The sequence below is a fragment of the Protopterus annectens genome, chromosome 12.part0 (assembly GCF_019279795.1).
Source record: "Protopterus annectens isolate FY-2018-M chromosome 12.part0, PAN1.0, whole genome shotgun sequence".
Taxonomy (NCBI): domain Eukaryota; kingdom Metazoa; phylum Chordata; order Ceratodontiformes; family Protopteridae; genus Protopterus; species Protopterus annectens.
Genome location: NC_056746.1, coordinates 1,133,880,252 through 1,133,903,419, shown reverse-complemented (window position 1 = coordinate 1,133,903,419; position 23,168 = coordinate 1,133,880,252). Strand labels below are relative to the sequence as shown.

The 23,168-nt window shown below is 41.4% G+C and overlaps 1 protein-coding gene across 7 annotated transcripts in view; it reads left to right on the top strand.

The window, feature by feature from the left end:
* LOC122817027 (copine-3-like) overlaps positions 1-23,168 on the top strand; it is a 2,295,182-nt gene that overhangs the window by 1,792,221 nt on the left and 479,793 nt on the right. For all 7 annotated transcript variants that reach the window (XM_044090160.1, XM_044090159.1, XM_044090157.1 and 4 more), the window contains one exon: positions 6,419-6,552. In XM_044090160.1, the coding sequence (XP_043946095.1) occupies positions 6,419-6,552 (134 nt within the window). The remainder of the gene's footprint in view (positions 1-6,418; positions 6,553-23,168) is intronic.

Genomic DNA, 23,168 nt, shown 5'->3' with positions numbered 1-23,168 from the left:
TAAGCTGCAAAAAGTTTCACCTGGCTTTTGGTCTCTCATATAAAATAGGTGCCTGTCTAATGTAACATTTGTCTTGGAGTTGCACATTTCTCTAAATTTACATTTTAAACACTCGGGGCCTTCCCTTGATTCAGCCAGTACCACAGTATGGCGATTTGCCCCCCTCTCCTGCATATACTTCTGGTGCATACACAAATGAACACTCTCTTTCAGTAGCTGCTAACTCAGCTAAATTAAGCGAAATAAATCCCTTGTACATGCATCTTTGTCAGAAAAAGGCTGCTTGTAGTAAAATATCATATTCCTGCTCAAATACGTTCCAATTTTCTGCTGTTTTATGATCAAACACAAGTGGACCTGGTCTGCGAAATGCCTCTGCCATATCAACACACAGTAGTGAAGGTGCTTGGAATTATGTACGAACACACACAAATATATATATATATATATATATATATATATATATATATATATATATACCAGAACTTTCTGCGAGTACTTGTAATTATGCCTAGTAGCACAACAAACTCTTTGAAATAACTGTACTTTGCCCTATAAGTCTCGACACAATAACACTCTGAAATCACAATACTTTATTAAACTCCCTCCTTTTCATTGTAAGAAATACTTTGAAATGACTGTATTTTGCGATTAAACTGTACATGGCAGTAAAAGCTCAGAGTAAGAAACACTTTGAGATGACTGCATTTGGCAAATACACAGCACAGAAACTCTTCAAAATGGCTGTACTTTGCGAAACAATTCTGCACAGTGTAAGAAACATTTATAAATGGCGGCTTTCTGCGATTAAATGCACACAGCACAAGAAACTTTTCAAAATAGCTGGTACTCTGACTGCACTTCGCAATGTAACTGTACTTTACACACAGCAAACTCTCTGAAATAATTGCACCATAATAAAACATGCACTGTGCAAACACTTTGCACACACTGAGATACTTCAAACAACTCTAGTTATGCTTTGAATGCTTCGGTCAATGCAAAATAGTTGTTTGTGCCCAAACATGGTCTTTTATTCGCCTTGCCCTGTAAGCTTAATTTACCCTTTTTATTGTGCTCATTATGCCATTTTAATCTCCTATCATGCTCTCTCTGTACGTTTCTTGTGCCCATTTTACTTTAAACATGCTCATTATGCAAACCAAAGGTAATTCTGAGCCCCTTCTGAATAGTTTTGTTAGTTTTATCAAATATTGTGCTTTCGAATATTTTGTGTAATAATGTGGTTTGTGCCTTTCGTTTGCTTAATAAATACATTTTTGTGCTTCTGATTTTTTCCCCTTGGAAAAAATTTGCTGAAGTGGCTGTTCGTACTTCTGCTGTTTCAATCTTTGTGTTGATGTTGTGGTATTCGCTTATTTGGAGTTTCGATTTGCTACTATAGACCTATTTTCTTTACCTTTAGCTCGTTTTTGGCCCTTTTTCATATATATGTGCACCGTTTCGGCATATGCTCATTGTTTATATGCACGTGCTACATCTGGAAATGTTTCTTAAATGTACATAGACGCATTCTGATCTACACTATCTTTTCAAAGTCTGACAAGAAATTACACTTTGTATTTTTCCTCTCATTGTGACATATTGTATGTTATGGAACATTTACATGTTAAGCCTTTGTTTTATCAAGAAAGAAAATAGAATGTGGTGGTGCATTTGTGGGAAAACATAAGGCAGCGTCGTCCAGGTTCTGAAGTAAACATTGCTTGAAACTGTTGTAGCAAACAGTGCTTATAGACATCTGCATGCACAGTGAAATAAAATCTTGACTGTCGATAGTGAGCTGCAGTTCTTTAAGTAGCCCGTTTGCTGGGGAAACAAGCTGAGGAAGAGTGGGAGTGAATGACCACGGTAACATGCCTATCTTGGGGTGAGTTGGTTGTTCCCAACATGGGGATGGCCTTTAAGTGTACCTCATGCATACTTGGACTCGGGGAAAGTGAGCCTCAACAAAGGACTGTTAGGAGCTTTAGCAAAAAATCTTTTTTAGGTTGAGGTACACACACACACACATGCTTAGCATAGTGGTCATGGCACCACTTGGAGGCCGATGAATGGGCATGTTGGAGAGAAGGATTAGTGGTTTGAGTGTCAGTGGCCAGAAGAGATTAAAAAATGTTAGTGCATGTCTGTAAGCTGTAATCCGTTTCAGTTGAAGATGAGCACCATGGTTGTTTATTTACATCTTCTCTTGCTTTGGGGCATGTGTGACTCCTGCTTCTGCATATCTTGAATTCATGTATCAAGATGTGAAGACACGTTTATCACCTCTTCATGCATTTCATTTTTTGCACTTTTGTATCTGAATTCTGACCGATTCAAATGTAAGGTCATCACTGGTGCTACCTCTGCTTCTTTGGTAAGAACACAGCTTCAAGCACGGTCATAAATGCCAACATTTGATTCTGTTGTCTGAACTAGTCATGAAAAGCTGCAGACCTAGATTAAGTTTTGCAGGATGACAGCTGTTTGGTTTGCTCAGTAATCAATAGGAAGATATATCACATGATCCTAAGTTGGTGTCTGTGCACCACAAGAAGGTAACGGATACATAGGGAAGACATATACCTCAGACCCTCCTGGAAATAAGTCCACCCCCTTTATAGCATTGTTTTTCCCTGCATGCTGCTGTTTTCCCCTTGACTAATAAAGTGTCGAGCTTGCAGCAACAGTCAATGAGAGGACCATGAGGGATGCCTTTAGGAATCCCCCTTTCGGGGGGGGGGGCTGCATTTTGGACATCATCACTGTCTATTTCATAGTTGAGTTGCCAGAGGTTTCTTGTGCCTAGCCTGCATCCATGGACGTAACTCTCAACCTCTTAGTACAAGAAATCTGGACAAAGCCAAAAAGTAATGTGATACAAAGGCCCAAAATTAGGGACACATTTTAAATGTTACAAACTGGCAGCTGCCAGATTAATAGGTGTCATGTTAGCACAGGCAAAAATCTGGACAGTTGAGAGGCATGCCACTGGACAAGCTTGTAGAGTCCCCTGTCTTATGCTTGATAGTAGCACACTGTGAGCCGCAGCTCCCCAAGCTCCCTCCCTAATTGAGGAGTGACCACTGTCCCCTTCCATGCCTGCTTGTCTAACAGAACAGGACTGTGTACTGGATGTCAGCTGTTCAGTGTGTAGTGGGCTCTGCCTCCCTGAATGTAGGAAACATACCCTTATAAAATAAAGTAATGGAAGTGGATGTGACCCTACCCTATCACCTATACTTTTCTAGCTTCTTCAAACCTGAGCATGTCCATTAATTATTGGCTGTATACCAGAAAATTAGGTTTGAGGGGTAGGTCTCCTTCATCAACTTTGTCCTGGGCAGGGGTCTTTGTAGACTAGAATTTTGTACGAGTCCTTAATAATAATAGTATCAACACCCAGAATGCTGTTTTCTTAAAGTAGCGGGAGAATTTCTAAGAATTAAGTCAGTCCTGGAATGGAGTAAGGAGATGTTACCAATAGGGATGGCTGCAAGTAAGGGTATAAAAAGTAGGCAAGAGAAGGATGAAATTTACCAGAGGAAATTATCAAATAAGCCAGTGTATAAGGAGCAAATAACTCTAGTAGGAAAAGGTAACAGAATGGAATGAGGCTGACCAGAAGTGTAGATTGCAGGTTAGTAACTGCTTTCCCATAGAGGGATTGTTAAGAGTGTAGCCCAAGAAAAATGGATAGTGGCATGTTAAGTGAAAGACCAGTGCAACAGAGTTTTTAGTTGAGTCTGGAAGAGAAACTGCTTTTAAAACTGTGGTTAATCAGAAAGCATGTATAGAGTATTGTGCTGTAGCTGTAACTATCGCCCTATTAGCCTGATGAGCTTGGTGTGCAAGGCCATCGAACGTATCATCATGGAACACATAAACAAAGACATTGGTAACCTCCAAACTCTGGACCCCACCCAGTTTGGGTTCGTGAAAGGCAGATCATGCCTTCTGAACCTGATCGACTTCTTTGAGGCAGTCACCAAAGCCGTAGACGAGAGTAAGTTGGTTCACACAGCCTATCTTGACCTCGCCAAGGCTTTCAACACCATCCTCCATTCTGGAATTATAGCTAAACTCACTAAACTAGGTATAAATCCCTACGTCACGAGATGGGTTGCTAACTGGCTCACTGACAGAACCCACACTGTAAAAGTTGCAGACTCCAAATCTGAATTCAAACCAGTGACAAGTGGAGTACCACAGGGTTCAGTCCTGGGACCTCTCCTGTTTGGTATCTACTTCTCTGAAGTACAGGCTAACACAGAAGGCCTATGGCTAACGAAGTTTGCAGATGACTGCAAACTAGGAGCCTTAGTGGAGTCCCCAAATGATGTGGACATCCTACAATCCTACAGAACGGCCTCACTGAGACAGATGCCTAGTGTCAGAATATTGGCCTCAAGCTCAGTGCCAAAAAGTGCATTGTCATCACCTTTGGTAAAAGCTCAGTACCCATGAACTACCACATAAACGGCAGTCTACTTAATGCTACTTAAAGTGTGATAAGAGACTATGGTACCCAGGTGGACAGTAGTCTCTCCTTTGATAATCACATCACCACAGTATTCAAGAAATCCTTCTATGTGGCACACCTCATCACAAAAGGGTTCTCATCCAGGAAAAAAGAGGTCATTGCCCCCTCTACTCGGACCCATTATAGAGTACAACGCCCCTTTTGGAATGTACGTCATAAGACATCTGAAGCAGCTGGAAAGGCCACAGAAGTACCTCACAAAGAGGATTACTGGTCTCAAACAGATGCCTTACACTGACTGTCTCAAAAAACTCCAGCTTTACTCTGTATCATGTCGCCTACTCCTAGGAGATCTCTGCCTAACATATAAAGCTATGTTAAACCCAGAGCTGTCAGACATGCTACACTTAAATCCCAATCCCTCCAAGCTACACGCTCTAGGGACCTAAACCTTGTCACCACAATAAACAGGACATGCTGGAGGGATAGATTCCTGTCCCAGATATTTCCTATACTCTGGAACAAGCTTACCCATCTATGTCAAGCAAAGTTCCTCATTAGTATTCTTCAAGAAAAATCTTAATGAGTGGATGGGAAATAGGAAATACACCCCGAGGATCACTTCTGTAGCTCTGCTCGACAGGGGCACAGGAAGTTAACTTTCTTGGGTGGCGTAAGCCAGGGAACCTTGTTGGCTAGGCTTACTTAGGCCCTTGGGCTGATAGCCTAGTTACCTACCTATGAACCTATAAAAATCAAACAGAGAAGGTTTAAAATGATTGTGAAAAGAGAATAGAAATGAAATTTACCAGAAAGCAGTGGAAAGAAATCTGTATGGCTACTAAGTATGCAACAAAATTCAGAAGTTGTAGAATTTTTGGATGGAAGCGTTTACATAGGTATTTTTGTACCCTAGGTTAGACGTCTGACTTTTTCATGAAATAAGTAGCAGATGCTGGAAGTGCAATGGAAGAGAGAAGTGTAATTGGGAACACATTTTTGGGATTGTAATATTTTGGCAGATTTCAAAAAATTCTCTGCAAAATACTTGGACAGAAATGTTGGGGGAGTAAATGTTTGTAACTAAGGAAAATATTCTTTTGAGCTGGGGTGTAGGGTCTGAATTGCCATGACATATTATGGCCTTACTAAGTTGGATGCTGTTGGCTGCCAAAAAAGCTTCTAGAAAATAGGACTCAAAATTTAAGCCAACTATAATTGAAGTATTGAATAGTGTAAGTGAGATAAAAGAACTGGAGGGCGGGATCTTTAGAAAAAGGATAGAGAAAATGCCATAGAAACAAATGGAATTTGTTGGAAGAATGCGTGAAGAATAATCTCTAAGAAGAGGAATGAGGTTTAAAGGGAAACCGAAATTGTGCAAGTTGCATAATGCAGTAGTGATTTAAAATCATTAAAAAGAAAGTAGATGCATAGTGTATAACATTAGCAATTGAAACGGTTACTATGGTTTATTTTCTACTAATGTGCAGAAATTCTTGCTACTGTTTAAAATACGAGATTTTAGAAAAATAGACATTCTCGGACTGGCTGGACATGTCACCCTTATGTCTGGCATCGAAAAATGGCTTAAAGGTGTGAAAAGTGGTGTAGAATCTTGTGATCAGAATTTTGAAATAGATAAGAAGTTTCCTGAAAGATTGTCCAAATGGCTGTGTAAGGAAGAGGGCCGCTCTTGAAGATCATGTTATATGGTAAGTACTTCTTAAGTAAGTTGTTTGTGGTGAATATCTCATACATAAACGTTCTTCTATGCTTTCTGCCTACTCATTGAAGAGAACTGTTGAAGATCAGGTGATGTGGTAAATGTTAGTCACATATGTTATTCTAAACACCTTACGGGTATAATTTTTATCTGGTTTGTTGGCTTAATATTGAAATGCCTGACATGATATATTCTTTTTCTCAAAGGTTGGCATTGATTTCACTGGTTCCAATGGAGATCCACGCTCACCAGATTCCTTACACTACCTTAGCCCAAATGGACAAAATGAATACTTGATCGCCATCTGGACTGTAGGAAACATTATCCAGGATTATGATACGTATGCGTTAGCTAGTTTATATGCAGCTTTTTATTTTCTGTTATTAGATTAGTAATCTTTGATGTGTGTAGAGCATTACTTTGCTGGCTTCAGTGCTTAATTACTTTTGATAATGACTAGTTTTAAGCCTCTGTATCTCTTCTCTTTATCTCTGTATTAAGTCTTTTAGCCTAAGTTCTTGGAGATTATGCCTGCACTTTTCCTGTGTGAAGCAGCAGGGAATTCTGTCTGACAGTGTCTGTGGATTTGGTCTTGGTTGCAGTGTTAATACTACCTTAAGCAAAGTTGCTGATCATATTCATAGAAGAATGAATCTAAAATGATCAAGTCCTCATCCTTCAAATAGGAGGGCTGAGATGGCTATTTTTTAGTCGGGTCTTTTTGTCTATAACGTTTTCCCAATTTCAGACACCTTCCCTTTACTTGTAATGCTGTGTAATGTGACTTCCTTTCCAGTAGTTTGTTTGCATCTTGAGAAAAAGCCCCTTTATTTCACGTTTCCCTCAGCTGTTGAACTTTTGCTGACCTTTCTTGTGCCATTTGTTTGCCTGTTTCTACCAACTGCTCCCAGTCAGATTCATACATTTGTAGTTCTGTTATTGAGCCTTAGTTTCTCCCTTCCTGTACCTTGTGTGTTGCATTTGGTCTATATCAGAACATCGAAGTTTTAAAACTTTGAATGTTCTAATATCGACTCATTTTGAGCGAACGCTAAAAATAGCAAAGCTGCAGAACACCGAATTCTTTCCTAGGGAAAGAATTTGGTTGGCCGGTTCTGTGGCTTCGCTATTTTTAGCACAGTGGTGGAAATTTACGGGTCTGGTTCAGGTAAGTGTGCAATTGTGTGGTGGTTAGGATTAGGGCACGGGTTAGGTGAGTTAGGATTAGGGCGCAGGTTAGGTGAATTAGGGTTGGGGCGGTTTAAGTGCGTTAGGGTTAGGTGAGTGTGTGATAGTGACAGACCTTGGGGGGGGTAGGGTTTGGGTTAAGGTAAGTGGATAGATAGTAGTGTATGTGCAGTTTAGTGTAGGGTTAGTTGTAGGATTATAAGTGTATGTGTGTGGATTGATGTTTTCTAGGTGTGCTTGTGTTGTGTGTATGTGTTTGGGAATAGCGAATAGCGAAAGGAAAAAATTAGCTGCTGTTCATCGTGTTTCACTGTTGCAGTCATTACACTTGGGTTATCCTGCTGGCAGGCTACCCAAGGTCGGCCTAAATTCCAAAGTCCTGGTCCGGCGTCGGTTGCTGTCGCCTCTTCCCTGATGTCAGTGCGCCAGGGGTATATAAGATGCAGCCGACGGCATTTTCTTCAGTCTTTCTTGCCGCGCGGTGCCTGAAGCAAAAGCAGTTCACAAGTGCCAGTCGGCCGACTCCTGAGATTTTCGAAATTGAATTTCAGATCCGAAGTCTTCAATAAAGCTAAGTACCCCATTGGGGAAACTTTTTCTTGCTCCAGACAGATGTCAGTAAAAGTTAACAATTGTATTTCTTGTGGGAAGCAAATACCTCATAAGGATTTTCATTCTTACTGTATTCCTTGCCTAGGCCCTGACCACGACGTTGCTAGTTGTCAGTTTTGTGCTAGATTCAACCAACGCACTATTAAGCATCGGTTCGATTTTGCTTTACATTACTTTGTCCGAAGGTTTAACTATATAATGCCGTCGGAACAACCAACGACCGGAGTTCATAAAAAAACGCAAGGACAAAGAAAAGGACAGGCAATCGAGGTCCAAACCAACGACGAAGCCTCTTCTAGGCCAGTCGCTGGTTCTCAGTGAGGTGCTTTTGCAGCCCCTGACACCCGCTACCTCAGAGCCACAGGCCGCCTCCGACTCCCACGTGGAGACAACTAGGCCTGTGGAAACTCAAGGGATTGGGCCTACGGAACCTATTCCCTTAGATGGGTCCGGAGCCGCTGAGCAGGCATCTGCTTCTGAGGGTGTTTTCAGACCTACACAGCTTACTATCAAGACCACTTCAGCAGCCAAAGCAAAGTCTAAAACACCTTTAAAGACAAAGAAACAAGTACAGCATTCTCCTGGACAGTCATCCATGCCTAAGAAACAGATGCTTAAAATGGCCGAGGACCTAATTACTTTGATCAGGGGTTCCCATCCCCCTCCTGATAAAAGGCCTAGGCAAGACACTGACTATGACTCCTCTGACCAGGTTTCTATTTCTTCTCATTCCTCTTCAGAACAGGGATGTTCTCTTCCTCCCTATGAGGACTCTGATGCTGAAGAATCTATCCCTTCAGCCTCTCCTCCTGAGGACTACTCTTTTGGGGAAACCCTGCACACCATGAGGGAGCATTTCCATTGGGAGAGCCAGGATTATTCAGAATCCAAGAAAAGGCTCGGAGACTTTCTTTTATTGCCTCAGCATAGACCTCTTGCTGTCCCTCCTGTGCTAGATATTGTTGATGATGTATTTTCTGAATCCAGTCTGTCTCCTGATTCTTTACCCCCTGCACCAGTTAAGCCAGATAGGTACTACAGGGTTCCAGACTCACATAAATTTCTTTATAAAAACCCTGCTGCTGATCCAGAAACTATTTCTCAAGGTCCCAAAGGGGTCAAGGCTTCCACTGCAAAAAACCCTGTTCCCTCTGACAGGGATTCTAGAGCACTGGACAGATGGGGGAAAAAGGTTTACACCTCTGCTACTTTAGCTGTAAGGGCTTTAAACTGCCAGTTTCACATGCTTAAATATCAACAATACCTAATGTCTCTGCTAAAACAGAAAATGCTGACAAGCTCTGAATGTCCTGAAAACAAGGAAATGCAGGATTTATTGCATGCAGCTGAACAAGTGGGAAAGCATACTTTGCAGTGTGTTTTTTATTCACTAGAGGCTTCTTGCAGAGCCGCAGTTACAGGTTTTGTCATTCAAAGGCATGCTTCGTTAAAAGAACAGACTTTACCTGATCATGTTAAAGCAAAATTATTGGATGCTCCATTACAGCATGATTCTTTGTTTGGTGTTAAGGCAGAAGAGGTGTTAAAGAAAATGGAGGATAAAGCAAAATCAATGCAGACAGTAAAGGAAATGGAGGATAAAGCAAAATCAATGCAGACAGTAAAGGATTTCTTACAGGTTCAGCCACCCAGATTTAGCAGGAATTGGCCTTTTAAAAATTGGTCCGTTCCAGTGTCTGACAGGCCACAAAGAGGCAGATACAGACTCCCAAAAGGCAGATCTCAGCCCCAAGGCTCATATAGACCTAAACAATGGGGTGCTTCAGCCTCCAAAGGCGGAGAAGACAAATCACAACCTTATAGGATACAGTCCCAATAACTTCCCACTACCAATGCCAAGCACTTACCTTTTGGCAGCACCCTTAGGGGGAAAACTAGCACTTTTCTCACAAAATTGGCACATGATCACCCAGGAGAAATGGGTACTGAATACTGTTTCTCAGGGTTACAGGTTCCACTTTCACACCCTCCCAAGGGCAAAAGGTATGACAGACCTGCCACACAATCAATGGGCAGAGGCACAAAAACAAATTTCTGCTCTCATGGACATGAGGGCTATTCAAAATGTACCACAGCAAGAGCAGGGGCAAGGATTTTACTCTAGACTTTTCTTGGTACCCAGAAAGGACAACGCCTGGAGACCAATACTGGACCTGTCTACTCTAAATACTTTCCTGGACGTTCCAAAATTCAAAATGTTGACACTGCAGCAACTTTTACCCATGCTGGGAAAGAAGGCTTGGCTAGTCACTTTGGACATCAAAGAGGCATACCTGCATGTCCCAATCAGACAATCTTGCAGAAGATACCTCAGATTCATGGCTGGCTCAATGCATTACCAATTCTCTGCACTGCCCTATGGATTATCTACTGTGCCCAGGGTCTTCACAAAATGCCTGGCACCAGTAATTGCATTTTGCAGACAAAAAGGAATTCAGATATATCCCTACTTGGACGACTGCCTTATTCAAGCAGAGAGCAAGGACATTCTACTAAAGCATCTGGCGTTTTGTAAAAAGATTACTAATTTGCCTAGGGTACACAGTAAACGAAAAGAAATCAAAACTAGTGCCCTCTCGAGAGATATTCGTGGGTGCAAGCTTAAATACAACTGCCCATATGGCTTATCTCACGCCAGACAAACAAAGGCAACTGACTCATTACTTCCAGATTATGGCAACAAAGACCCACCTACCTGCAAGAAAAATTCTGCAAGCTTTGGGCTTCATGGCATCGTGCATCCTGCTAATTCCATATGCAAGACTGCATATGAGGAAGCTACAATGGTATCTAAAAAGTGTTTGGACTCAACATTGCCACAGCCTGGAAACAACAATTACTCTCATTCCCTGCCTGCAGCAAGAGTTTCGATGGTGGGCACTGGCCTGTCACCACAACAAGGGACAGCCTTTCACTTTACCCACAGCCAGGCAGACACTAACAACAGATGCATCGAATTATGCCTGGGGGGCACACATGGTGGGAAAATGTATTCAGGGCACGTGGCCCACAGACCAAATGCATCTTCATATCAATCAAAAAGAGATGCTTGCTGTACAGAATGCCCTGACAGCCTTCAAGGATCTACTTCATCCAGGACAACTTTTGCTAAAGACAGACAATACTACAGTCATGTGGTACATAAACAAGCAAGGGGGGTAAGCATTCCTACCTCCTCTGCAGGCAAGCCATGACTTTGTGGAACACAGCATTGGCCTATCAAGTACATCTGCAGGCACAATTCCTGCCAGGAAAGAAAAATACTCTGGCAGACGAACTAAGCAGAAACCTCATGGACCCTCACGAGTGGAAACTAGATCCACAAGTCTTCAGCATGGTAACGAGGAAATGGGGATGCCCAGACATAGATCTATTTGCCTCCCCTCACAACTGCCAACTACAGAGATTCTGCACAAGGACTTATCACTCTCAAGCATGGAAGGTGGATGCTCTGTCATTCAGCTGGAAAACTCGGACAGTTTATGCCTTTCCTCCACTGCCTCTCCTCCCCAAGGTACTCCTAAAGGTTAGACAAGAGAAGCCAAATATGATTCTGATTGCCCCAGACTGGCCACGCCAGCACTGGCACCCAATCCTAAAGAGCTTGTCTCAAGGCCCAGCCTGGACTTTACCTCAAATTCCTCATCTTCTGACCCAACAAAACAATCAGATCCTGCACAGCCAACTCAGAACCTTAAATCTGGCTGCATGGCGAATAATATAACCACTCAGAACACACCTCTCTCTAAAGCAGTTATGGATGTCATTTTGGAAGCCAGAAAGCCCAGCACCAGAAAATCTTATGCAGAAAAATGGAAGAGATTCTGTGCTTGGAACCAGGCACAAAGACTTGAACCGCTTGTTACAAATATTCCTCAGATTTTACAATACCTAACTGAGATGCTGGACAAAGGCCTATCCTCCTCATCAATTAAGATAAATGCCTCTGCCATTTCAGCTCATTACAATACGGAACCTCCTGTTTTTTCACATCCACTGCTAAGACAGTACCTCAGAGGGGCCAAAAACATAAGACCCCAAGGAGAGCACCAATACCTACATGGGACCTCAACTTTGTCTTGGAAAAGCTCAGACTGCCCCCATTTGAGCCAGCCAATACAGCTGAGATAAAATTCTTATTATGGAAAACTGCTTTGCTCCTAGCAATAACTTCAGCAAGAAGAGTCTCAGAGTTACAGGCATTAATGGCAGTGGAACCTTTTATCATTTTCGATCCGGACAGGGTTTCTCTAAGGACAAACCCAACATTTATGCCAAAGGTAGTATTGTGGCTCTTAACCAAACCATTCATTTGCCAGCTTTTTATCCAAATCCCCAGAATAAAGTGGAGAGACCTCTTTGGACATACACAGGCAGCTACGCTTCTACTTGGACAAAACTAAAGCTTTCAGAAAGACTGAGGAGCTTTTTGTGGCATATGCTGCAGGATCACAAGGAAAAGCTATTTCAAAGCAGACTATTTCAAAATGGATAGGACACTGCATTCGTTTCTGCTATGCACAGCATGGCAAATCAATGCCTAAGAATATTAGGCCACATTCTATCAGGGCAGCAGCCACATCAGCAGCCTTTCTCAGAGGAGTACCAACCAAGGAAATTTTGGAGGTTGCAACTTGGAGTTCAGTGCACACTTTTACCAAGCACTACCACTTTTACCAAGCACTACCACTTACTTCTTTACTCTAAATCCAGAGCAGACTTTGCCACTGCAGTTCTGCAGGGCCTCATAGCCACTCCTAATCCTATTTAGACCCAGCCGCCCAACCTCAGCTTTGGGATTCAACCCAAGTGTAATGACTGCAACAGTGAAACACGATGAACATAGTACAGTTGTGTACCTACCATAAATGTAGATGTTCGAGTGTGTATTCACTGTTGCAGTCCAGGATACACACCCACCTTCCCCCTTTCTTTGCTGGGACTTATCTGTACTTCTCTATCCTATACAACCTATGTGGTGTATTTTCTTGTAGATGAAGGTATTGTTTATTTTAGTGCATGTTTGTTTATAAGTAATGGGTATTGCCTACCTTCTTGGGGGGCACCTGACATCTGGTGCAAGAAAAACTGAAAAAAATGGTGTCGGCTGCATCTTATATACCCCTGGTGCACTGACGTCAGGGAAGAGGCGACAGCAACTGACGCCGGACCAGGACTTTGGAATTCAGGCCGACTGCGGGTAGCCTGCCAGCAGGATAACCCAAGTGTAATGACTGCAACAGTGATTACACTCGAACATCTACATTTATGGTAGGTACACAACTGTACTTTCTGAATGTTCGATGATATGTGGTTTAGATATTTTAGGTTCGATGAAATAGGATTCGCTATTTTCATCTTTCGATAGCGTGATATAAACGCTTGCATTTAGTGTTTGTTTGTTTTTTTTTGATAGAGTAACAAAAAAAAAGATTTAGCTTTGGTTCATAGGTTGGTACTAGGCTTAACTGCCCCTGCAGGCCATTTTAAGCCTAGCCAATTACCCCACGTGAGAATCAAACCCTGCATATTGTGTCTGTAAGGTAAACACCTTAACCATTATGCCAACCTCCCTCCATTTAGATTTTCATTGTACTTGTTTGTTCTGCTTTCTTTCACAAATTAGTATGTGCATAGTACACTTTAATTACTTTGGTTTGCTTATTGTTTATACTAGCATTAATGGTATTCTTGAGCATCATATTGGTTTTGTGAACATAGGTGCTGTTGATTATTGGACAGTGTTTGTTCTGATTTAGTACTTAATTGATTCAATTTAGTCTTGTTATATGGTTAGTAATTCTCAAGGATTTTATTAGTAGTGAATATCTTTGAAGTATGGATACAACATTCCTTCCCTGGAGAGAAACATTGTGTGGTCAGTCTATATCACGGTGTCGAAAGACATAGTCACAGAATACGTCTTTATTTGACACATTAAAATCGAAGTCTGTTATTGCCAAACGACCACGTCAGCGAGTTTTTTCCCAGGGGGAAAAAAATTACTTGGCTGTCATCGAGGATTTGCCTTTTTTTCCACTGTAGTGTGATCTCGGAGTTAATATATTTAGTTAGGGGGGTGTGGGGTGCACAGCTCCCCATTATGTAGAGTTTGAAAGTTTGGTTTTCATGTCTTCAGCCAAGCGATATTTTTCCCCCTGGGAAACAAATTTGCTGACGTGGCCATTCGGAAATTGCAGACTTTGATGTTTATGTGTCAATAAAGACATATTCAGTGATTTCATCTTTCGACATCGTGAATAGACCTATGTGGTCTGCTGGAGTGACATATCATAAGCATGATACATGTGAGGCATCTGGCTCTGGAACCATTAGAGAGCAAATCATTGGAAATGCAATGCAGCTGAGTCTTGCAGTCATTTACACCTTATTCAGTATTTACCAATAGACTGTAGGAAGGCTAGGCCAGTTAAGTCAGAAGTAAATTTGTGAATACCCATCCAATTCCAGTTTGAAGGAAGATAATATGTTGCACTGCTTGATTTGCTAAGGGAATCTATTCCACAGGGGAAGGCACTTTGTAATGAACCTGTTTCACCATTGTTTTATTCATTTGCTGATGAAAATTTAGATATGGAATTCTGGTATTTGTTGGATTATTTGATTTGTAGAGGTAGAAGAGATCCCAGACCACTGGGTCCCTAATGGTGTGGAAAGCTAGTCATAGATCTTTCTCAGAAGTCTGTAGGATAACTCTCGACAGGATATGTGCCCATAGAATGGCGCACAGCAACGGTGGTTCCGTTGCACAAGGGTGGGCCCACAACTGACCCTGGGAACTACCAACCAATAAGCCTGACCAGTCTGATCTGTAAGGCAGTGGAGCAAATCATTATGGAACTCATAAATGGAAAGACTGGGAACCTCCAAGCACTTGACCCCACACAGTTCGGCTTCGTCAAGGGCAGATCATGCCTCCTGAACCTGGTGGACTTCTTTGAGACAGTTACTCAGGCTATAGATAAGGGAATGGAGGTACACACGGCTTATCTTGACCTTGCTAAAGCATTTGACACCATTCCCCATTCGGGTATTATTGATAAACTCACCAACCTGGGCGTAAACCCTTACGTCACAAGATGGATCGCAAATTGGCTCTCAGACAGATCCCACAAAGTAAGAGTAGCGGGATCTATGTCTGAATCCACACCAGCAAATCATTATGGAACTCATAAATGGAAAGACTGGGAACCTCCAAGCACTTGACCCCACACAGTTCGGCTTCGTCAAGGGCAGATCATGCCTCCTGAACCTGGTGGACTTCTTTGAGACAGTTACTCAGGCTATAGATAAGGGAATGGAGGTACACACGGCTTATCTTGACCTTGCTAAAGCATTTGACACCATTCCCCATTCGGGTATTATTGATAAACTCACCAACCTGGGCGTAAACCCTTACGTCACAAGATGGATCGCAAACTGGCTCTCAGACAGATCCCACAAAGTAAGAGTAGCGGGATCTATGTCTGAATCCACACCAGTAACGAGCGGTGTGCCTCAGGGCTCTGTCCTGGGGCCCCTCCTGTTTGGCATATACTTCTCAGAAGTACAGGCAAGCACTGAAGGTCTGTGGCTGACCAAGTTTGCGGACGACTGCAAACTGGGTGCTATAATAGAGTCTCTGGCCGACATGGATATCCTCCAGAAGGGCCTTAACGAGACTGATGCATGGTGTCAAAGCCATGGTCTCAAGCTAAATGCTAAAAAATGCATAGTAATCCCCTTTGGAAAAAAAGAGTACCCGCGAACTACCACATAGGAGGTAACCCCCTGAAATCTGAAGTAGTAATAAGGGATCTAGGGACCCAAGTAGATGGTCCGCTTTCCTTTGATAACCTTGTTGGCAAGGTGGTTAGAAAACCCTTCTATGTGACCCATCTGATCACGAAAGGGTTTGCATCAAGATCTAAGGATGTAGTGGTGCCCCTCTACTTTTCCCTCATCAGACCCATTATAGAGTACAATGCACCAATTGGAATGTACCTGGCTAGGCATCTCCAGCAACTGGAGAGACCACAGAGATACCTCACTAAGAGGATTACTGGCCTCAAACAGTTGCCCTATGCAGCACGATTGAAAAAACTAAGGCTTTTCTCTGTTGCATACTGCCTTCTCAGAGGCTATCTCTGTCTAACATACAGAGCCATGTCCAACCCAGAACTGTTGAACATGCTCCATCTTAGCAAAACCAAATCCACTCGAGCTACACGCTCTAGGGATATAAACCTCAGCACAACAATTAATAGAACATGCTGGAGGGATAGATTCCCTTCGCAAAGACTTCCCTTGCTATGGAACAAGGTCCCGATCTACATAAGACAGAGCCCCTCACTATCACTCTTCAAGAACCACCTTGACAAGTGGATGGGTAACCGAAAGTTCACACCAGGGATCATACCAACAGCTCTACTAGATTAGGGGCCAAGGGTACTAGCTGCTAGATCAAGGGCCTAGGGAACTAACCAAAGTGGCGATGAATACCGCACAATGTGGCTGGGCTAATACATGCCTTCGGGCAGATAGCCCAGTATCTACCTATGAACCTATACTGAAGAGAGAGAAGTGCTTCCAGTCCTTTATGGTAGTTCAGGGTTTTTAAGCCACTGATCATCTTATTTAGGAAACTCTGGGGTCTTTCAGGTTGTTTGATATCCCTAGAGAGGTACATCTCAAAAGGGGGTGTTACGGTCAGTAATTAGCCTAATCAGTGGTGAGTATAATGGGATAATGACCTTTTTAAGTCTGAATGGTATTCCTTTGGCATTTAGCTGTGCTAAGTGGAAGGACTTTGACTACTGTTACATGATGATCAGTGGAGAGTGAGTTATCAACCCAAGTTCAAAGGTCTTTAATGACATTGTCATTTTGGTATGGAGTATTGTCTGTGTTGTATGGTGGCGGGAGGGACTGTACAGCAAATGTGACAGTGTTGCACTTTTTAGCAGTTGTTTACAAGTGCAAGTTTTTGCTGAAGGGCTTTGACATCAGAAGAAGACTTGACAGTGACTCCCAGTTTATATTCTGCAAACTTTGTTAACCAGAGGTTTTGGTTATTTACCTGGATATTAGAAAAATAAATGCTGAACAAAAGAGTTCCTAACACTGAGCCCTTTGGGATACCACCAGTCACCTTCAGACTCTGATAAGGCATCTGCTAACTGCGCTGTACAGGTTCTTTCTGTTAGCTAATTTCCTAGCCATCTTACTACATAGAGATCTGTTTGTAATACATTAAGCTTAGCAACTATGCTAGCATGGGTGATGGTGTCAAACACCTTGGCCAGGTCAAGGTATACAGTGTGGACAGCATGCCTGCTGTCAGCAGCCTGTGTTACCCTTTGAAAGAATTAAACCAGATTCATTAGACTGGATCTACCTTGATAAAGCCAGACTGCTGTGGGTCTAGCTTGATGAGATTTTTGACATCACTTTATCAGAGCAGGCATAATATATTCCATGGCTTTGCAAATAAGAATTGCCAGGCTGATGGGCCTATAATTCTTGGGATCAGTGGTGGGGCCACCCTTGTGGAGTGTCATTATTATTGTGTGTCAAATGGCAGGGACAAAGTCAGTTGCTAAACTCAGGTTAAAAAAATTAAGAAGCATCTCTGCCAGGGCTTGTTTACTACTGTAAACAGCCAGGTATATTGTCAGGTCCCATTCAGTATTTTTAGTCTTGGAGAGCACCATCAATACATGTTCTTTAGTGATGATGGGGGAGGGAGTCTGAGAAACTTCTTGGATAATCTTCTTTAGGGTAAAATTTGCACTGAATTTGTTTGTTAGTATATTGGCAATGCCTGCTAGATCAGAGTAGGTGGTGCCATTATGAGTAAGTTCAAATTACTGGATGTTGTTTCTTAGTTTACTAACATAGCTAAAGAAGCATTTGTATTTGTCTCTAGCTTCAGATACTGACCCACATTCATGGTCTACTTTAGTAGGCCTGGTAATATTTTTCAAGAATCTGACGATGTCCTGCTGTTGTCATGTTCCAGTATTCAAAACCTTAGGGAGTTGCTGCCTGCAGCACCGGACATCCGGGGTACATGCAACGTTGCATGCAGGGGCCATAAACTGACATTGGCTATATCTGTGATGTCTGCACATACCCAGCTCAGAACTTTTCTGCCGCAGTGAGATTCAGATGTCTGATCGCCAGTTCTGCAATCTGGCATTTGCTCGACATCGGCAAAGCGATTTTGATGATAGTTTCCCAGCTGTATGCACAGAGATAAGTGCCCTTGTGGGAATTTTCTTTGTTTCTTTGCTGTTTTTTCAAACATACATGTCTTCTACTAAGGGAAAGTGTGTTTGTGGTAGGCAAATCCTGTACAAGACAATGGGTACTGGAGGACTGAAACCACCACAAAACGAATTTGACCTAGGTTTCGTCTTTATTTAGACTTCTTCATAACAGAATGTTAAAAAGTGGTTACCCACCAGCATTTATACAAGATAAGATGACATCATTGATCAGTTAGTCAATTAAAAACTTAAAAGGCAAAAAACATTTCACCATGCTTAAAGCAACCTGAGCACACACCCACACAAACAAATCACTTATAATATGGTGAACATACTGCATTAGTGATAGTAAAAAATTCATAAATACGGTGTCACAAAATCAAATAAAATGTTATAATGAAAATGAACACCTAGCATCACAATTATACATGACAAGTGAAATTATCAACTAGTCACCCAAGAATGTGTTTCAGTTTTAAAATTGGGACTATACTAATATGATCATTAATACCAGGAAAGACAGTTGCATTCAACCTAAGTTGCCACCTTACTTCACTAATATCTAAATGCAAATCTAAAATCCTACCCTGTACATCCTTAATTATATTTTGCAATATACAAAACTTGAAATGATGTCCATCATGCGTTTCAATGTGCCTGTAAAAGGCATTAGTGCTTTTCCTTAGCCTTATATCTGAGAGGTGCTCATTAATCCTCTCTTTAAAGGCTCTACTAGATTTTCCGACATAAAACGCCGGACACTGTACACACTGTGCCATGTACACCACATTTTTGTATGACAGTCAAAATGCCCATATAATCTAATAGGCACACCTACCACTTGTAAATTGGAACCTGTTACTAAGATGTGATGACACACACTACATCTCCCACATTTAAAATTCCCGACGGGCCTACCAGTCACAATGGAAACATTATCACCCTTCTCTAATAGTTGTTTCAATGACCTAGCCTTCCTAAAAACACATTTGGGATAAGTACCAAGCTTGTCCCATACCAAACAATCTATCCTGAGAAACCTCCAATTGTATATAATGTCCCTAATATTGGGAGCATCATAAGAATAAGTGGTGATAAAATAAAGGTTGTGTTCGGAAAAATGACTACTGGTGTTATCGGTCACAGGTAGAGTATGGCCATCATTATCCACATTAACAATTTGATTAATTGTGTCCTGGTCCACTCTTGTAAGTTCTGTACTTGTTCTACCTCTAATTAATGGCCAATACACCCCTTCGTCCCTCTTCCGTTTAACTTCCTCCAATACAGCTAGACACATACCTTCAGGATATCCTCTCCTAAGGAACATGCTCATTATAAACTTCACTTCCTTCAAAAAATCTAAGTTATCACTAACCATCCTGGCAGCCCTGACCATCTGACCTTTAATAATTGCTTTTTTCTGGTGGTCAGGGTGCCAACTAGAATAACAGAGGTAAGAATTTGAGAAAGTGGCTTTTCTATAGATGTTAGTGGACAAAGAATAATTTAAAGGGTCTATTTTTAACTTTACATCTAAATAAGAAATCTCCTGTTTACTTAGAGTGAGTGAACTTCAAAAAATGCACCGTACTATTAATGTATTCCATGAAGGCATTCAAATCATCTTCACTACCTTCCCATACTATAAAAAAATTATCTAAATATCGGGTGTAGTGTCTAATTTTAGATCTAAAGCCACTGTGTAAAACATATTCCTGTTCCCAGTAGGGCATAACATAATTCGCATAGATGGGGGCACAAAGCTGCCCCCATAGCTACACCCGTGATTTGCTTAAAGTAATAACCTTCAAAGAAAATATAATTATTGGACAATACCATTTCCATCAAAGTGATAAATACATTTGTACGGTCCTGATCGTACAACCCAGTCTTAAAAGGCTGTTGTTCCAACCATTCCAACCCTGTCATTGGGTATTAAAGAAAAAAGATTCACAACGTCAGTAGTGACTAAAATGGTATTTTCATTAACTTCCACAATGCGTAGATTCTCCAAAAACTGCCAAGAGTCCTTCGTAATATAATCAAATAACTTGATGCCTTTTTGCAAGTTATAATCCAAAAATTTACTAATGAAACAAGTTTTACTACGTTTACCATCAACTATAGGCCTGAACTTGACATTAACCAGTCCCTTATGTATCTTAGGAATCCCAAAGATGCCACTCACCACAGGAAATTCATTAATCATAAAAAAATACTCTGATTCAGCAATTTGTCCTTGCATCAATAAATCCTCAATTAACATATCCACCCTAGCGTTTGCAATGTTAAGTTGGTTTAAACTGCTTTCCTCATAGGTCTCCCCACTTAACATTATTAACATGTGATTAATGTAATCATTTCTATCGATGACCACTAAGCCACTGCCCTTATCGGGCTTCATGAATCTAATAGACCTGTCCCTAACCAAATCATCCAACAAGCTCCGTTCATCCCTAGATAGGTTGTTTTGACTGTTAAACGCATGAAAACCATTCAAAGACTTACTTTTGTTAAGGTAGTCTCTTATTTCCAACTCGCAGATTTTTTCAAATAAACCAACTATAGTGTTTGAAGGTGGTATAAACTTACTAGGTTTTTTTTAAATTTCACTCCGTCCTTGAAATTCGTCTTGAAACATTAACTTTAGGTTCATTTTCCTTGTCAATAGTTTCAGATCAATAAGAATGTCAGATAAATTACCCCTGACTAGTGAATGACAACAATGAACATGTAACTTCTGGACAGATTCATGATGTTTTGATTGACAATAGTGATGGGGACATTAGTGTTAGTATTGAACAGTTGGTTTCCATCATTGACAATCAAGTAGGGATATGTAATGGCGAACATCTTAGTAACCCTCTGGTAGTATGTAATACACATGGGGATTACAGAGTATACAAATTTTCCAGTAGGGTTATTAATACACATGTGGAATTACTATCAAAGGGGTTTACCTTTGTGCCTTTTCTGCAATACCCAATGACATAGGGTTGGAATGGTTGGAACAACAGCTTTTTAAGACTGGGTTGTACGATCAGGACCGTATAAATGTATTCATCACTTTGATGGAAATGGTATTGTCCAATAATTATATTTTCTTTGAAGGTTATTACTTTAAGCAAATCACGGGTGTAGCTATGGGGGCAGCTTGTGCCCCCATCTATGCGAATTATGTTATGTCCTACTGGGAACAGGAATATGTTTTACACAGTGGCTTTAGATCTAGAATTAGACACTACACCCGATATTTAGACGATTTTTTTATAGTATGGGAAGGTAGTGAAGATGATTTGAATGCCTTCATGGAATACATTAATAGTATGGTGCATTTTTTGAAGTTCACTCACTCTACAAGTAAACAGGAGATTTCTTATTTAGATGTAAAGTTAAAAATAGACCCTTTAAATTATTCTTTGTCCACTAACATCTGTAGAAAAGCCACTTTCTCAAATTCTTACCTCTGTTATTCTAGTTGGCACCCTGACCACCAGAAAAGAGCAATTATTAAAGGTCAGATGGTCAGGGCTGCCAGGATGGTTAGTGATAACTTAGATTTTTTGAAGGAAGTGAAGTTTATAATGAGCATGTTCCTTAGGAGAGGATATCCTGAAGGTATGTGTCTAGCTGTATTGGAGGAAGTTAAACGGAAGAGGGACGAAGGGGTGTATTGGTCATTAATTAGAGGTAGAACAAGTACAGAACTTACAAGAGTGGACCAGGACACAATTAATCAAATTGTTAATGTGGATAATGATGGCCATACTCTACCTGTGACCGATAACACCAGTAGTCATTTTTCCGAACACAACCTTTATTTTATCACCACTTATTCTTATGATGCTCCCAATATTAGGGACATTATATACAACAATTGGAGGTTTCTCAGGTTAGATTGTTTGGTATGGGACAAGCTTGGTACTTATCCCAAATGTGTTTTTAGGAAGGCTAGGTCGTTGAAACAGCTATTGGAGAAGGGTGATAATGTTTCCATTGTGACTGGTAGGCCCGTCGGGAATTTTAAATGTGGGAGATGTAGTGTGTGTCATCACATCTTAGTAACAGGTTCCAATTTTTAAGTGGTAGGTGTGCCTATTAGATTATATGGGCATTTTGACTGTCATACAAAAAATGTGGTGTACATGGCACAGTGTGTACAGTGTCCGGCGTTTTATGTCGGAAAAACTAGTAGAGCCTTTAAAGAGAGGATTAATGAGCACCTCTCAGATATAAGGCTAAGGAAAAGCACTAATGCCCTTTACAGGCACATTGAAACGCATCATGGACATCATTTCAAGTTTTGTATATTGCAAAATATAAATCTGAAGTAGGCAGACTTCATTCGTCTGCAACCTGTGGGTATCGGATCCGATCTCGGATCCGAGCCGGCAATTCAAAAGCTTAGGCTCCGAGCTCCTAGCTCCTCCCTCTTACCCATAACCCCTTGCCAAGCCCTGACTGACCCCAGATTTCGTTTGCCGCTTTTCAAGAAGCAACGGAATTCTAGAGCTCCTGGCGTGGTTTGAGATAAGTGTAGTTTTCTGACAGGAAAATTTTTCAAATTCTCTATTTTTGTTATTAATATAGTTAAGAGTCGTGTGTGGTTAAGGCTTTCCTCCCTCTTTAGTTAATTTTTCTCGGGTTTTCGTAGTTTGTTTGTGTGTGTGTGTGTTTAGGCCTTAGGTGTAATGTCTGAAGCCCCTAAGGCTGTTTTTTCGAAATGTACCGAGTGTGGCCATAAGCTGTCCCCAGCAGATGGCCACACTCGGTGCGTTAAATGCTTGGGGGTTGAACACCTGTCTTCTGGTTGTACCATTTGTGCAGGGTTCAACCCCCGGGCTTTAAGGGAACGGAGGTC